At 36.4% G+C, this 18,877-nt stretch overlaps 1 protein-coding gene across 1 annotated transcript in view; it reads right to left on the reverse strand.

Annotated features, from left to right (window-relative positions):
• Window positions 1–434: 434 nt before the first annotated feature.
• Window positions 435–18,877, reverse strand: part of OSBPL11 (oxysterol binding protein like 11) — a 92,817-nt gene continuing 74,374 nt past the window's right edge. Inside the window, exons 11-13 of the mRNA XM_024578084.3 lie at window positions 10,516–10,698; window positions 4,132–4,285; window positions 435–2,126 (exon numbers count right to left, since the gene is read on the reverse strand). Of these exons, the coding sequence (XP_024433852.2) occupies window positions 2,061–2,126; window positions 4,132–4,285; window positions 10,516–10,698 (403 nt within the window). The 3' untranslated portion in view covers window positions 435–2,060. The remainder of the gene's footprint in view (window positions 2,127–4,131; window positions 4,286–10,515; window positions 10,699–18,877) is intronic.

The raw sequence follows: 18,877 nt of genomic DNA on the forward strand, positions 1-18,877 counted from the left end.
CCTGGCCAAGTATCAAGGTGTAGCTAAAACAAAACAAAACAAACAAAAACAAAAACCAAAAAAAGCCTCCAGCTCTTGTCAGGGGATAAGGTGTGGCTTCTGGAAGTAGATGTTCTCCTTCCTCACTCTCTGGGGCCTGCGGCTAGGAGAGGGGAGACGGCCAGCAGAGAAGGACAAAGTGAAACAATGACCCTAAAGCAGTAGTATTTCACTCCTGCCGAAGAGTTCAGTCCAATAATATGGGGAGATTTCATAGAGTAAATGTACTGTTTTTCATAAGAATTTAAAAACTCATTAAATTTACTCCTTTATCTAAGAGATTCCTGAAAATAAGGATTTAAAGAAAAAAAATCAATGTCTCTCAAAAAACAGGGCAAAACTCCACTAAAATATGAATTTCCAATTTCTCTCCATTCATAAAACAGACAAAGGCATCACTGTTCTCTAATTTTATTAATTTTTAATCTCCCCAACACATGAACTATAACTCACTTTGAGATTTTTTTCAGTGCATTTCACAGCAAAAATGAACAAGGGAATCATTAAAATGGTTGTACATAAACCAATTATTTTCTTGTAATTTACAATTTGTTGAAAAAATTGTTTTGTTGTTTTCATCCTATTAACCCCTTCAATAAAACACAATTTATTCAGAGCACAAAGCTTAAATTTCTTATGATGACGTAACAGACACAGCCACCTACAATGGCTGATGGAAACAGGTATGTATTACACACACTGACTGGAAGACCACATCAGAAGAAACAGAATAAGGCACCACTCTTGGAAAATTAAGGTAGCTGCAGTAACAAGTACTGAGCACCATCAGTAGGTGCTCAATAAATACTTGAATGAATGATGATAGCCGTAATTAGCACTATTCTTTTAGTTGACAGAAATTCTTTAACCTCAATAAAATACCTATTTAAAAAAGATTTTTACCTGAATACAATTTCCTGATATCTTTTGATTTCATACTTTCTTCAGCATTTGAGTTTCCTTGAAAAGAAAATATAGTAAAACCATACTGTACATGTTCTCAGTACCATATGTAACTTCTGAATTACTGACAAATATGAAGAGTTGTTTTGAATTTTGAATGAAAACAGGTAAGATAAAGTATACTTATCCAAAGGGATAAAACATAATACTGGATAATAACCTACAAGTGGAAAAAAAGTACAAAAAAAGTAACAGTTTTATTTTTTTTAGTATTTGCTATGTTCTTTAATGCCTCAGTTCTTGAGAAAGGCCAAAATCTCATATTGACATGAACATATTTTAAAAACTGTCTCTCAAGTGTAATATTTAATAAAACTAGGTATTGAAAAATGCTCTGAAATTTTTCAAGTCAATGTTGTTTTCAAGTATATTAAAATGCTCAGAAGAAAAAGTTCTCCATGGTTAGAATTTGAATCAATTTATAAATATACTTTTTAAAAGAGAGTTCCAGCGGAGGTGGATGATGGATAAGATCCGCAGACACAGGCACACAGTCTCTTTGAAGGAACAGAATGCCTTGTTACTACAACTTGGTTGATTTTTTTTTTTTAACACTGATTTCAGGCACAATGGCTGAGTCCACTTCTGGGTTGACTTTCTCCTCTTCTTGGTTTTTTATGAGCAATGACTACTTACAGTTACTGACAGGAAGCAAAGCACAGACTCTGAAAGAGACTTCACTTTTCACTATAAAGAAATGAAAGTCATTAAGTTTTTCACTGTTGTGTTAATCTGTTGCCCCCATGCAAAAATAGGGGATTCAAATTTAGCTTAGGAGCAGGAACTGGATAAAAGATTAATCATCCAACAAGTCAGATGAGAGGGTTTCAGATGATATTGCTCACATCAGGTGGACAGGTAGGTGGTGGGAGGTCCATAGTGCTTCTTCAACACTTTGGTCTCGCTGCGGCTCTGCGGTGCCCTAACAGGTACATTCGTGTTTAGCTAGTTTCAGTCTGCAATCGGGAAGCAGGTCACTCAGTGCAATGACTCCATTTGGGGAGGATTTAGGGTAAACAGAGAAGAATTTCATTTGGTCGAGTATTAGATAGTGTGTGTCACTCTGCTGGTTGTGTTGCTGGAATTGTTTTCCAAAGGGGTTTGTGATAAACCCAGCCATCTCCCTGAAACAAGCAGAAGAGTAAATTAAAGAACCATTCCTTTAATATTTTCAGAATCAATAACCAAAACCAAAAGCAACACCCTCGCTGAAATGAAATGGAATTCTATTCTCACATTTAAAAACAAAGAGTTTCTGTAAAGGTAAAAAATCTCTGTGCTTAAGTGGGACATGAAACAATGCCTGTGGTTTGGCTCAGCTTAGGTGAGAAGTTCTGGTCCAAGAGGATCCAGTCTGAGCCCCACGAACCCTTTATTTTGCACAGGTCATTTGCAGCACTTCTGCCAGTTTTGCTGAGAAGCTGCACGTTGAGGCAGCAGGTGGAGCACAAATAAATGGTCATGAAGGTCCTGCCTGTTCTCTCCCTCTCACTGGCATCTCCAGTACCCAAGCGTTGCTTTCTAGTTTTTTCCTGACTCTACTCCATTAGTTTTCTCTTGTTCCTGTGAACAGAGGGTACCACAAGGAGATAAAGGTAGAGTGAGACACTAAACTAAAGACAGGAGAAGGCCAGGTGAGGGCAAAAGGAGCAGCAGCAAATGCACAATCCTGGGGCAGGGGCCTGGCAGAGTTGAGGCCACAGCAGCCATGACTAAAGTTCAGTGCTTGTTGTTTATGGCACTAGGAGAAGCAGTAGGCTTTGAACCTCTATCCTTAATCCCAACACCTTCAATTTATTTATATTTAAGAAATATTTTTATATATTTATCCTCCTCGTTCCAAAAATGACTTAAGGCCATGAATTATTTGGCTCATAGTGACACGGACCCTCTCCCTGCCTCATCTTGGCCTGCTGAGCCCAGTTTTAGCAAAAAAAAATCCTGATAAACCAGTTTATCAAGAATCACTTTGTCCTTAATAGCCATTCAAACTCCTCTTCTCCCATCCATAATTATCCAGTCAAGTGCCTCTCTTCCTAACCCCTTACCCCTGATACCTAATCAAGTTATTCTTAGTAATTTTCCATCCACCTCCTCACCCTGCCCACTGGCGATAAATTCCCACAATGTAAAAATCTCATTCAAATTACTTTTTCAAGATACCATCGTGATGGACCAATATTAAAATTCAGTGGGTATCCTTAGACCCGGCTATAGACAAGAAAACTTTTCTTGATGTCAGATCTGGTTCATTATTCACCTTTCTGAGGCTACCAGAAAGTAATAAATAAAACAAAATCTTTAAATTTAGAAAAGACTTCAGAAATCATTTAGTTCAACTGCAAAAACAGTGCATTAAACTCTTCTACATAGGTCATTATGTTAAACTCAAAATGTGCTTCCTAGTAGTTTGGGCTTAGCTCAAGTCTGCCATTAGAACTGATTTAAAAAGTACTATGTAATAAGCCTACATATATTAGAAGGTTATAACGAATGGCTCCTATTTTTGTTTTTCAGGCTAAACACCCCCACTTCATTATTTTTTCCTTAAATGCTGCCAAGATTCTAGTCACTTCTTTTGTGTAGCCAATTAAGCTTCCAATGTCTCCCTTAAAATGTGGTTTCTGGCCTGTCTGACTAGCTAGCTTGGTTGGTTGGAGTGTTGTCCCAACACACCAAGCTTGCAGGTTCAATTCCCAGTCAGAGCACATATAAGAAACAGTCAATGAATGCATGAATGAGTGGAACAACAATAACAAATAACAAAGTGGTCTCTGAAAGCAAACACAGAACTTCAGTGTGGTACAAAGACAATAAAATTATAAACCATATGTTTTATTATTATAATTAAAGATTTTGTTAGCATTTTCATTTGTGGCCAATTAAGTCCCCAAATCTATTTCAACCCTTTGGTGTATGGGACAACGCTCCAACCAACTGAGTCACCTGACCAGAGTTGAACTATTTTGTTTTGACAAATTGTGAAAAGTTCATAAAACTGCTCACGGTTAAGCTGGACTATTTTTAGAAATGGAGATGTGTGAGTGATAACAATTCAAGAAAGGCTACTGAGCTACACTTCTCAATAAGCAGGCAATGAACTTTGGTCTGAAGACAGGTAGAACATACCTCTTTAATAAAATATTTGGTTTTCCAGGGTGTGCCTGTTTCAATACGATGCCTTTCTTCAGTCCTCTGGCGTTCTTCCAGGGCACGTTTATGCTCTGTGGCCTTATCAATTTCAGATTCTCTCAGAGAGTCTGTGACATTTTTCCACAATCGTCTGAAATCAGAAAGTCACACGTTTTACAAACATTCCTCAAGATGATATTAAATAGAACTGCTATCCTCAAAATTAACAGTAAATTTTAAAAATTATGTGTCCTAAATCAGATCTATAATTTCATGCCTATGAGTTACAAAAACACTGATATGTTCCTGATATTAATGTCCAAAATGCTGATGATGCTTCTTCTCTTTTAATTAAAAATCATTTATATTTTAAGTTATAAAACCAAGATTTTTATTTTTAAGAAACTTACAAAATTCTAAACAAAAAGAAAAAAATTTAAGCTGAACTATAAGAGATCACTTCTGCTTCTGGACATGACGATGTAATGGGCACCACACTTACCCTCCTACCTTATAGAATGAAACAAACAATATTGCTCAGATATTGAGCAAAAGGCAGCACAGGACAGTAATCCTGAAGAGAAGGGAAACAACTCCAACTCACCGAGTATAGTTTACCGGCATAGTGTAGGGAGGGGGAAGCTAAACAAACTCCAGGCAAAGGAAAAATGCCAAGACAATTCTTTGGGGAAAGTAGGATATAGTCTGTTCAACAAATGGTACTGAGATAGCTGGATTTCCGCATGCAAAAAGATGACCTTAGACCTTCACCTTACAATACAACTTTTAGAATATCTTTGATACTTTGGGTTAAGCAAAGATTTCTTAGATGCAACACCCTAAACCATATCGATAAAAGAAAACATTTATAATTTCACCTTATCAAAATAAAAAAAATTACTGAAAAGAGGACACCATTAACAATGCAAAGATGAGCAACAAATTCAAGTATTTTCACCTCATCAAAATAAAAAATACTTTACTGATAAAAGAACAACATTAACAATGCAATGATGAGCAACAAACTAAAATATTTGCAAAACACATACTCTACAAAGGATTTTATCTAGAATTTACAAAGAACTGCTGTAACACAGTAAAAAGAAGAACGATTCAATTTTTGAAAATGGGTAGAAAAATATAAGCAGACACTTCATCAGAGAAGATATAGAAATGACTAATCAGCACACAAAAACAAACTCCACATTATCAGTCATCACAATGAGATACTATCTCATTCCACCTAGAACAGGTGTATTAATCAAGACAGTAACAAATGCTGATGAGAATGTGGAGAATTGGAATCCTCATACATTGCTATCAGGAAATGTAAAATGGTACAGTCATTTTGGAAAATAGTTTGGCAGTTTCTTAAAAAGTTAGACATAACTACGACATAAATCAGCAATCCTATTCCCAGTATTTAGCCAAAAGAAATGACATGTCCACACAAAGATTTGTATGAGAATGTTTATAGCAGTATTAATCATCATAGTTCAAAATTGGAAATGACCATCAATGGGAAATGGATAGACAAAATGTGGTATTCCACTGAGCCTTTATTTAAAAAAAAATTATTTATTTTCAGAGGGGAAGAGAGGGAGAAAAACATCGATGTGCAAGAGATACATTGATTGGTTGCCTCTTGCATGCCCCCAACCAGGGACCTGTCCTGCAACCTAGGCATGTGCCCTGACCGGGAATCAAACCAGTGGCCTTTTATTTCTCAGGCCAGCACTCAATCCACTGAGCCACACCAGCCAGGACAAAATGTGGTATTATACAATGGAATTATATCAGACTTAGAGCAAAATATATAGCATTGCTCAGTAATAAAAAGAAATGAACTACTGATACATGCTACATCATGGATGAACCTCAACAACATGTTAAGTAAAAAAAGGTAGGCACAAGAAATTACATTTTGTATGATTTCATTTATCTGAAATTTATACAGAGAGAAAATAGGTTCCCTGAGACTAGGGGTGAAAATGAGGATTGACTGTAAATGCGCATGAGGGATCTTATGGGAGGAGAAGACTCTAAAACTGCCTATGGTGATCAGACTGCACCGCTCAGGACACAGGTAAATTTATGATGAGTAAACTGTATCTCAACAAAGTTATATTTTTAAAGTAACAACTTGATATTAAAGTAGAATTCAAAGCAAGAACTATGACAGGGATGAAGGATCATTTCATAATGATCAAGGGTCAATGTCTGGATATGTAATATCCTAAATGTATACGACCCTTATAACAGAACTTAAAATAATATGAAGTAAAATCTTATAGAACTACAAAGAGAAATGTCCAATATAATTGGTAATTTCAGTAACTGATTTCAATAACTAATCTCTACTGATAGAATGAGTGAATGAGTATACAGAAAATTGGTAAAGATACAGAGGATTAGAAGAATACTATCAACCCACTTGACCTGATTGACATTTGCAGAACGCTTTTCCCTAAGCTCAACAGAATACACACTCTTGTCAAGTGCACATGAAACATTCACCCAGATACAACATTATGAGTGCCATAAAACAAATCTCAGTAAGTTTAAAGGACCGAAGCCAACCAAAGTGCATTCCCTGATCAAATGAAATTAAACTAGAAATTAATAATGGTAAGATATCTGGAAAATCTCCAAATATTTGGAAATTAAACACAATACGTAATGACTTCATGAGTCAAATAAAATCCTAAGGGAAATTTAAAAATACCTATCAAAAGTTCCAAAGTAGCAGGATATAGACAAAGTAGACTTAGAGGAAATACACAGTTATTTCCCTCTAAGTTTATATCAGGAAAGAAAAAAAATCAGTGACCTAACCCAGGGGTCAAACTATGGTCCACTGACAATTTTTGTACATAAATTTACCCCTATTTTTGTTCTAAGATGGCAGAGCTGAGTAACTGTGGTAGAAATTATCTGGCCCATTACGCCTAAGATATTTACTTCCTGGCCTTTTACAAAAGAAGTCTGCTGACCCCTGACCTAAACTTCTATTTTAAGAAAGTAGAAAATGGAATAGATACAATGCACAAAATAAGCAGAACAAAGGAAATAAAAAAAAAAGAGCAGAAATCGATGAAAAGGAAAAGAAAGGTAGATAAAAATCAATGAAACTAAAAACTAGTTCTTTGAATAAAACAAACCTTTAATCACACTGACCCGGAAAAGAAGACGCCAGCCAATGAAGAATGAGCGTGGTGATGCCACTATAGACCCTATACACTCTTAAAAAAACGGGAATATTATGAACTATATTCCAATAAGTTTCATGAATTCCATGAAATTAATATAATTCATTAATTATATGCCAATAAATTTGACAAATTCCTTGAAAGATAAAAACCACCAAAGCTCACTCAAGAAGAAATAATCTCAACAGCCCTAGGTACTAAAAATATTGAATTTGTATTTAAAAACTTTCTTCCAAAGAAAACAGTAGACAGATATCCCCCCCCATGAGTGTAGACATAAAAAAGTCCTTAATAAAATTTTAGCAAAGACAATAATCAGCAATATCTCTTAAATATCTTATTTAATAATGTCCAGGTTCTTACATCTGCTTCTACATTTAATTTATTGTGATATATTGTTTTACAGTATATAAAGTATGGCCTCACACAGATATATAGCTGGAAAAGGAAAGACTATTGTAATAGATTTTTCAAATAATTAAATTCTTAGATACTATATCAAAACTCCACAAGTGTTAGTTTTTAAAATTTAACTGCAATGTGGAAAGTGAAAAATGTCAATGAATTTTTCATGCTCTACTACATGGAAATCTATTGGTCTAATTTGTGTCTTAAGTGGAATTTTTACTCATGCATAATTTTGTAGTATCATGCATTAATCATTTAAAATATGATCTTCCAGATGTTGATATTTTATTACATAATATTTAAAGAGCACATTCATTAATATCACCACCAATTTCATCAGAAAACTTTTTACTTGGAAAGCTTTTAAGGTCATTATGGCAGGTGCAAGATTTCCAAAATTCTGATTTTGCCTTGAAGCTTAAATTTTTTCTAGTTTTATTGAGATATAATTGACATACAGCACAGGGTAAGTTTAACGTGTTCAGCATAATATACTGACTGATACTGTGAAGTAATTACCGTAATAAATTTAGTTAATCCCCATCATCTTATGTAGATACAAAAAATAAATAAAGTCTTTTTCCCTTGTTACGAGAACTCTTATAATCTACTCTCCTAACAACCTTCAAAATATACCATACGGCAGTGTTAACTACCGGCATGATGTAGTGCATTACATACTCAGCGCTTGTTTATTTTATAACTGCAAGTTTGTAACTTTTGACCACCATCATTTGATTCATTTACTTCCTACTTCTGCCTCTTTTTTTAAGTTTATTTTTTATTGTGTTTTTTTCCATCACCATTTATCTCCCCCCCCATACCGTCTTCTACCTCCACCCACCTCCCTGTAATCACCACACTGTTGTCCTTTTTCTCTTTTCCTCAATCCCTCCAACACCCCCTGCACCCCCACCCCTCCCCAGCCCTGGAGCAGTCAGTCAGCCTGGTCTCTGTAAGTCTGTCTCTGTTTTGCTTGTTATTGTGGTTTGTTCATTAGGTTCCGCATGAGTGAAACCTCACATGTGAAATCATACAGTATTTGTCTTTCTCTGTCTGACTTGTTTTGTATGCATAATGCCCTCAACGTCCATCCATATTATTACAAATGGCAGAATCTCCTTCATTTTCTTTGGCTGAATAATATTCCCATATATATGTGCACACACACACATCCTCCCCACAAGTTCTTTATCTATTTATCCATCAATGAACACTTAGTTGTTTCCATTTAAATTTTACTATTTGTAACAAACACTCACAAACTGTTTTCTTTGAAGTATCATGTTCACATTACTCATTCACAAGAAAAATCTAATACTGAAATTAGAACAGCTATAGTTTGTGAATATTTATTTTAAGGAAAAATGGTGTTTCATGAAGAGTAATTTGCTTGTAACTCAACTGCACAAGAGCTTTTCTCCCACATAACCACGGTACTTCAGTATTGAGTACAAGTGTTTTATGGCTACTCCCAATTTGTCATGCAGAATAGTAAGAGGAATTCTTTTTCAAGAAACTGGCATTTAAAAATATAAATAAATAAAAATACAAAAGTAAAAAGGGCACGTTCTCGGCAGTGAAGAACAGGACGACTACAGGGCCGCTTGCTGCGCTGGCCGGCGCTGCGGCCCAGCAGTGCTGCTCCCCACCGCTGCTTCTGCGCCACCACGGCAAGTGCCAACACAGTGAGAAAGGCAAGTGACGTCCTAACGTTATCATGAAAAAATTTTTGTTAAATTGGAAATACCCTGAAAAGATCTCAAGGATCCCAGGGGTCTGTAGACCAAACTTTGAAAATCTCTTCTTTAGGATAACTCCCTAGAAAAGTATTTATTTCAATCACTACTGTTTTATTTTTTGACCCAGCCTGAGTCATTGTTTAATGGGTATTTAATCCCTTTACTCATCTAAACTATTTGGTTCCATTTATATGACCTTAATTTAAGGTATTTAATGTTTCCTTGTTTTTCTTTACTCTTTTTAAAATTGATACAGTAATACTTCCACATGATATAATATTTAAGCAGTACAAAAGGGTGGTATGTGAAAGTCAGTCTCCTTCCTGTCCCAGACCCCTGTACTCCTTTCCAGAAGTAAACACTATCAACACATTTTGGAGACTGCACCTTATAAACACATATAGATCCACTTCACTTACTTGTACAGGCCTGTGATATATATTGCCAAAACACTCTCTAGGAACGTTGTCCCAGTTTACCTTCTAACCTGCAGTATAAAAATACCTATATGTTCATACTTTTCCACCCAAAGAGGTATTATTTTTAAAATGATTTTGTCTTATTGTTTAATTTGCATTTCTTTGAATTCTAATTACACGGAACATTCTTTCATTTTCTTAATGGGTATTCCCCCCCTATTTTTGTGAGCTACTTTTTTTAAAAAAATTTTTTTGTGAACTACCTCTTTATGCCCTTTGCCATTTCTCTGTTGGGGGGGGGGGTGGTATCTGTCTTTTTGTTACTAATGTGTAAGAGTTTCTATGATAAGGATAATAGTAATCTTTTCAGTTAAATGTTAGTATTTTGTCCAGTTTACCAATGTTTAGTTTTTACATCATATAATGCCGTAGCTGGAAAGGGGTTTAAGAGCATCAGATCAGACCAAATCCTTTTCATTTACAGTTGAGTGCACTGATGCAAACTGGTGAAATGACTTGCCCAAGATCAGAAGTTACTAAAAAGGCTTAGATTAAGGTCCAGAGCTTACGACTCTTTCCTGGGTGGATGAACAGATGACATACCTGGATTCAAACAGGTCCTGCTTTTCCAGAGGTCTTACTCTTTTCTTTGTCACTGCCAGTTTAGTCAAGTCCACATTCTTTGTCTCTCCATTGCTGTAAGTGAACTCAAGAACACTATTCCATTCTCCTTGCACTCTGCATACCACAGTGTTGGTAATGTTGTGCTTTACTTCACCTGTAACCCTAGAAGCACACAGAAAAAAAGATGTGCTGTTATAAATTGATACTGTTTTTTCCTTCAGATTCTGAAACCCAGGAAAGTACTTTGTGAATTCTTTAAATCAGCTACACAGCTCACTTCAATTTGTCAGTGCCAAAGTCAGACTGTAAATTCACGTTAACTTCCTAGCAATTTTTTCAAATAACATCAACTTTAATCTTTAGGAGGAACACTGGGAATCAAGGTGGAGACTTAATTATCACAAATGATTACAAAGTGTGATCTTTAAAATGCTTGCTACAAAACTATTATTACAACTAAACAGGAATACGAAAAACATTAACATTTATTTTTATCATGGAAAATGTTACAATATCTAACTTTTGAAAACTAGTCCTATTTATTTAAAAGTTTGGAGTCCCTATTTTGAAGTTCTGGCTATATCAATTTTACATAAAATTGTATAAGTCTATTTTAAATTAATATAGAAAACAGACAAATCAACAAACAGTAGAAAAACAGAAAAGATACATTAAAATTTTTTAAATTCTCTTGACAAAATAGAAAAAATTTAAAGAACACTGGTATACAAAAGTCATTATCAACACAGAACTCAAACAGTACTGTTGTTGAAAGTTTAATGAAGAGTTAATTATCTGGCTGGTTTATTAACAGATAGGATGCAGCTCAAATGAAGGCTGGAATACGAACAGGTCTAATTATTTCTAATGAAGTATTTTATGTTCACTGAAGGACACAAATAACAATAGGGTCAGATTAAACAGACATTCAGAACTCAGAGAACAGTGGGTAGTTTAGGGTCTAATCCGTGTGCCCGAGATTATGGTTTATCTGGAGTCACAAGGGAATGCAAAAAGACCAAACCCAAAGGTAACGGCTCAAGAATCCTAAGTAGCATTTTTCAGGTATAAACCAAGGGCCTGGGCATAGGTGAATTTAGGAAGTCCGTAGTTTTTAATCAGGAGAAGTCAATGGTCTACAAACTCAGAGCTCAAGACAGAGATGTAGGCACCAATAAGCAAATGATCAATGAACCAGATCTTAAAGACCAAGAGCAAACCAAACATCCAAGATCAAATGTTAGACGTAACTGTAGCTCAGTGGACACAAAGAACACTTTGACCACAGTCAGCTTGACTGCAGCAGCAGAGGGACCTCTGGATTATGCTTCAAAGCATCTGAACATAAAAAATTACAATGCTAAGGGTTTTTGCCTGACTGAATGTTTCTTGTGATATCCATGTTTCCTCTCTGATCCCACTTGCCAACATTGTTCCCTTCCTTGAAAACTCATCTCTAACCAGTCAGGATATGAGGCAATGACATCGAACACTTATCTCTTCCCTTCTCCATTCACACATACCCAGAACTATATTCTGAACACTGAGAACAACAGTCCATTCCTCACTTGATCTCTCTTTTACTGACAAAGCACGATCTCTCAAGTTGTTATTATCTCCTTCACGAGCCTTTCCACTTGACAAATAACAAGCCCTGGTACCCATTCACGCATGCTGGGTTATGGGGTCCTTGCTGCTTAGTGCAGTAACACAAGCAAGAGCAGCATGAAGAGAGGTGGGGGAGGGAACAAGAATCACACACATTAGATGCAGGCCATAAGGAACCTGCAAAAGGAGCTCAAGGACAAAGAAGGGCCTCACCTCATTTTGCTTATAACAATTCTTCATAACAGTCTAGTAGAGAGTTGGCAAAATTCTTTTTTTAAAATTAATTAATTAATTAATTAATTGTTGTTCAATTACAGTTGTCTGCATTTTCTCCCTACCTGGCAAAATGCTTTTGTCAAGGACCAGATAATAAGTACCTTAGGATTTGTGGGCCATACTGTCTCTGTCACAACTATTTCTGTCACTGTAGCATGAAAGCAATCATAAATAACAAGCAAGTGAATATCTAAATATCTAAAGCATTTAGATCTCAATCTGGTAGCAATCAATGACATAGAATATGTTGTCCTTTAGGCACTTACCAAAAAGCTAAATCTTAAGTTGTCATCCTATTCATCTCTAAAGTGAGAATAATTGTTAATTGATGAAGGCATTTGCTTTCTCATTTTCTAAAAACCTGACATTAGGTTGGCTTTGTACATTGTCCAGACCCTGTCTCTATAGCTATTTGGAATACCAAAATCACTGACTCTCTGAATTTGGCTTCATTATAGAAAGCTCCTATTAATTGAAAGTTAAGATCTTTTAAAAGAGATTTTATTTATTTGTATTTAGATAGAGGGGAAGGGAAGGAGAGAGGGAAACCTCAATGTGTGGTTGCCTCTCACATGCCCCCTACTGGGAACCTGGCCTGCCACTCAGGCGTGTGCCCTGATTGGGAATTGCACGGCGACCCTTTGGTTTGCAGGCCGGCACTCAATCCACTAAACACACCAGCCAGGACTGAAAGTTAAGAATTTAGCTTTGGGTTCTATTGATGTATATATAAGAAACATTCACATGAAGGGTAAGTACATTTTATGCAGAACTACTAAAGAAGACACTATTATGTTACTCAATGCCACTATATAAGGATACCTGCAACAAATCCCTTTAGAATTTAATACCAGGGAAATAGTTCATCTCTCTTGAAAAAGTGATAGGCTTCCTTTATCAGACAATGAGAAGTATGTTGAGCATCATGTTTCTTTTTTTTTTACTTTAACAGAACAGTCAGAATTACGTTGTATTTTTAGGTATAATTCCTAATCCCAGGTTCACTGTATAGTCCTTTTCCATCATTATGGTTATTATACTAAGACTTTATTTGCAACTCTCTATATGAGCTTTTCCTAAAAGCCTTACACATGCTTCCAAAGATATGGTCCTGGATTCCGATATTAGACTAAAAGCTTCTCGAAGGCAGAGATAGTCTTTTTCCTTCCCTGTCTCTCCAGTAGGCAGAAAAGTATGTCACTAAGCAGACAGTTAACATAATCTTAATGACATTATACCACTATGTATATAAGATGATCATCCCAGAGTGAGTGTGGAAAATGGGACCATGGATGTACAAGGGCATGAGGATTGTTAAGTAGGTTTGCTTGGCTGTATCAGAGATAGTTGTGGAAAACAAGGGCGTAAGGGAAGACAAGTGGAAGATAATATATTTCTACCCAATGCAGATGATAGATAATGTGTCTGTTTTGATTGCAGATAGCAGGTTAAATAAAACCCTAGGCTACATCTAAGGAGGAAGGCATGGCCATTAATAAAAGAATGAAAGATTTTAGTTATAATATTCTGTAAAATCAAGGAAGAAAAGATGCAAAATAGGGAAGTCTGTTTCTAATATGAATCTTTTAAATGAGAAATTAGGTGAAACCACTTGTCTTAAGGGAGATCAGAATGAAATAAAGGAGTTAGCCAAAAGTATCTCTCAAAACAGACTATGTGAAGGAAAAGTGTTATACTTCCAAGTAATGAAAAGATCCAATGGCTGTGGCCTTGTGGATCGGTAAAGAGTATGAAAGGAGAAAAGAGGCTAATTTAAGTAAGAAATTCCAAGAAATAAGATGGTAAATATAATGACTGATCACTAACAAAAATGAGATGTATATCTGAAATTATTACAAATCTTTAAAAAGTCAAAATATGAAAACCAGGTATAAAAGCTAGGAAGGCTTTTGGATGTTCCCTTTTAGTAACCCAGATGCCAAGACAGGAGAAACGCTAGTCATGTGAGAAAGCTACCTGTAAGCCCTTTGCTGACAGCCCCAGCTGGGCTCCCGGTCAACAGCCAGATCTACTGCTTCCCATGTGAGTGGCTATCTTGGATATCCAGCTGGTTCAAGCCCTTAGTTTGAAGCCCCACCCAAAATCCAACTAAAACACATGAAACATGCCATGTGAGAATCACTCAGCTGAGTCTAGTCAATCTACAGAATTGTAACAGATAATAATGAATTCTGTTTTAAGCACTATGTTTTAGAGAAGTTTATTAGCAGCAGTAGATAACCAACACATCATCCAAAGTTATCTTAGCCCTGACTAGTGTGGCTCAGTTGGTGGGGCATCATCCTGGAAAGCGAAAGGTCACTGGTTCGATTCCTAGTCAAGGCACATGCCTGGGTTACCGGTCTGGCCCCTGGTTGGGGCATGTATGAGAGGCAACCGATCGACGTCTCTCTCTCACATCAATTTACTCTCCCTCTTTCTCCCTCCCTTCCCCTCTCTTTAAAAATAAATAAATAAAATCTTTAAAAAAACCCAAAGTTATCTTAGATGCCTCTTCTATATCCAGTCAGTCATTTCTTTTGAAAAAATGTATTGATTTTTAGAGAGAGAAGAAAGGAAAGAGAAACACTGGTTTGTTGTTCCATTTATTGATGCATTCATTGGTTGATTCTTGCATGTGCCCTGACTGGGGATTGAACCTGCAACCTTGGCGTATCAGGGACAATGCTCTAAACAACTGAGCTACCTGGCCAGAGCACCAATCAATTCTTTCTTTAAGGATTTAAAAAAAAATTATACATTTTAGAGAGAGAGGGAGAGAGAAACATCAATATGTTGTTCCATTTATTTATGCATTCATTCATTGGTTGATTCTTGTATGTGCCCTGACCAGGGAATTTAAAACCTTCCTGTATTGGGACGAAGCTCTAACTAACTGAGCTATCCAGCCAGGGCCCCAATTATTTCTTAAAGTTTGTCAGTTCTGAATCTGTAACTGGTCTCCCAATTTCTAATATTCCCTTACCACCTCCCTACCCTCAACCCAATCTTTGTCTGCCGCCAGATTGATATTTTTAATTTTTTAAAAGATTTTATTTGTTCACTTTTAGAGAGAGAGGAAGGAAGGGAAGGAGAAAGAGGGGGAGAGAAACATCAGTGTGAGGCTGCCTATCGTAAGTCCCCAGCTGGAGATCTGGCCCACAACCCAGGCATGTGCCCTGACTGGAATCGAACTGGTGACCCTTTGGTTTGCAAGCCAGCACTCAATCCACTGAGCCACACCAGCCAGGGCAGATTGATCTTTTTTAAAATAAAGATTTAAAATATATCACTTTCAGATACAACATTGCTTCAATTGTATTCTTGTCAAAATGTATTATTACCTGAATCTAATTTTTTAAAAAAAACAGACAAACCCAAATTGAGAGGTATTCTGTAAAACTGGCCTGTAATCTCTTAAAAATGTCAATGTCTTAAGTGGCAAAGAAAGGCTGAGGGAAAGTTGCAGATTAAAGGAGACTAAAGGGGCAGAACAGTAAAATGTGATGCATGATCCTGGGTCAGGAGAAAGAAACACTGCCAATACTGGGTACAACTGACAAAGATTTGGAATGAATTATATATTAGACAATAGTATTACATCAATGTTAAGTTTCCTGAATTTGACAACTGTTCTGTGATTGTATGACAGAATTTCCTTATTCTTACGAAATTCAGGCTAAAATATTTAAGGGCAAAGTGTCATGACGTCTTTAACTCTCAAATGGCTCAGGACCAATAATCACAACAGCAGCCATGAAGTGTGTGTGTGTGACCTAGGTAAATGGTACATGACAGTTTTTACAACTCTTCTGTGTTTGAATTATTGTAAAAGATAAAAGCAAGTAAAATAAATAAAATGTATCACTTCCATGCTTGAAAGCTTAACTGGCTCCCTTCAGAATACAGATCAAATTTGTAAAAAAAAAAAAAAAAAAAAAAAAAAAATCATGGAAGATAATATAATAGGAATGTTAAGTCAATTATAAAAGGAAGCCCGAACCTACCCTATCCTTTTAAAGACCCTAAAACTCTTAAAATAGATTCTGTCTGAAGAAAACTGTGGATATGAAGTGGTTAAATAAAGGAAAACATTCATTTTTGAATGAAAGGCCTGTGCAAACCATGTAAGGAGAAAAAAGGAACTACAGAATAGGCCACCTTCTCTCCCACCAGGCTACCTTATCCCGCTCCCTCAGCCTTGCACACACTCTCCAAATCTTTGGAGATCCAGCAGTGGACAGGCCTCGGGCTCCGCACTACATTTCCACTTTGCTTGCTTACTGCTCCGCCTGCCCCAGCAGGGATTACAGAGTGAGACAGGTCAGTGGAGTTCCTAACAATGCTGACAGAGGAAGCCCAAGAATGTGGTTATATCCCACATCAGGAAGACTGAGCATTACAGAAACTCACGCAAGCAGTGACACGGGAGAATGTTGGTAACCTAGTCTCAATGAGGCATCGACTCTGAAAAACAAATGTAATTTCCCTGTTGGAGCAAAAAGAAGATTGATGAAGGGAAGAATGAGGATATCCCCAAGGCACAAGTCTATGTACTGAAGAGAAACTTAAACACCAAGAGGAATTTTCTATGCAGGGTATTTGCAGCCAGCAACTACCTAAATATCATAGCAATGGTGAGATTAGGGAGATGAATTCTGATTCTCCACATTAAGGTAGTCTTTGCAATATAATAAATTATACTTAATATTTATTATAATTTAAGGCAAGATAAAGCACTAGTTCAGGAAAAAAGGTTGTATATTTTGCATTTGAGGATAAAATTAACCTGCACTCAAAACTATAATCTGAGTTGTTATAAACAGATTTGCAAAAATGTAATTCATATATCAGTATTTGAAACATAGTTAAGATAGAATTTAATGAGAATAACTATATAGTTAGGTTAGCTGCTACAAAAGAAGAAAATTCTGACCATACAAGAGAGGTAACACTATGCGTACTAAATCTGGAATAAGGTTTTAACTGAAGAGTATCAGAGAATTCATACGCACAAAGAGAAGCTTCTTATGCCTTTCTCAGTAGCAGAGATTTAATACTGGAAATGAACACTTTGAATTGCAATGAATATGGAAGAGCTTCCACTCATGGCTCAACATTAGCTCAACATGTATCCATATGGCTGGAATATGAGATATCCTTAAAAAGAATTTTGTGTCTTAACCAACCCAAGGAAGTTCACAGAGGAGAAAAACCTTATGATAAATAATAATTTCAAAAAATTCTACAGTTATTAGTTACTCACATGTGGGAGAACTTACACTGGAGAAAAACATTATTAATTTCATACCTTAAATGGCACAAGAGAAAACATACTGAAGAAAAAGCCTATGAAACCCTGACTGGCGTGGCTCAGTTGGTTGTGCACTGTTCCACAAAGAAGAAGGTCACCAGTGTGATTCCCAGTTAGGGGACACGCCTAGGTTGCGGGTTTGGTCCCAGGTCGGGCGCATGCGAGAGGTAACTGATGGATGTTTCTCTCTCACATTGATGTTTCTCTCCCTCTCTTTCTCTCTCCCTTCCCCTCTCTCTAAAAATAAATAAATAAAATCTTTAAAAAAATCATATGAAGGCCAATATTGTGAGGCAACTCTCCATAATCATTTTCTCCTTAATATGAAAGAATCCATCCTAAACAAACTATATGCGTGTGATCTATGTAGGAAAGCCTTTAGTCAACACTCAACTCAGGTAACACAGATATTTCACACTGGAGAAAACCCCTCTAAATGTCCAATAGTAACTGTGGACAAGACTTCAGTCAGAGCTCTTCCTTTTGTAACAGCAGATGATTCATATTGATTCAACAGATGTCTCATCAATGTGGGAGAGTATTTGACCAAAGTTTTAGCCTTCAGGCTAAAACAGGAAAATTTATATACTGGAGGAACCCTAAAGCCATCATAAATGTGGTCAAGGCCTCAGCCAGGGTTCTACTTTAATTGGCATCAGAAAACTCCTAGAGGAAAATTCTATTTCTGAAATCAACTGCAAGGGCCTTTAGCTGGAGCTCTGGCCTTACTGTACACAAGACCATTCATAGTGCAGAGAAATACTATACACATAATAAGTGCAAAGAAGTCTAACAGGAAAAAGTCTCTCTTTTTAATCCTCATCCGAGGATATGTTTATTGATTTTGGAGAGAGGGTAACATCAATCGGTTGCCTCCCATATGCTCCCCATGCAGGGATAGAACCCACAACCTAGGTATGTGCCCTGACAGGGATTGAGCCTGTAACCTTTCACTGTACGGGATGACATCCCAGCAAACTGAACCACAAGGCAGGGCAGAGCTGTCACTATTTTAAAATCTAGGTCATGATTTCCAGAATGCCCTGAAACATGAAATATTTTTAAAAAACAAACATGAATAAAAATCTAGCCCTATTTCACATAAAACAAAGCAGAAAAAAAAAATGAGTTATAATAAAAGAT

This window comes from Desmodus rotundus, chromosome 2 (assembly GCF_022682495.2).
Source record: "Desmodus rotundus isolate HL8 chromosome 2, HLdesRot8A.1, whole genome shotgun sequence".
In the NCBI taxonomy this organism is placed as follows: domain Eukaryota; kingdom Metazoa; phylum Chordata; class Mammalia; order Chiroptera; family Phyllostomidae; genus Desmodus; species Desmodus rotundus.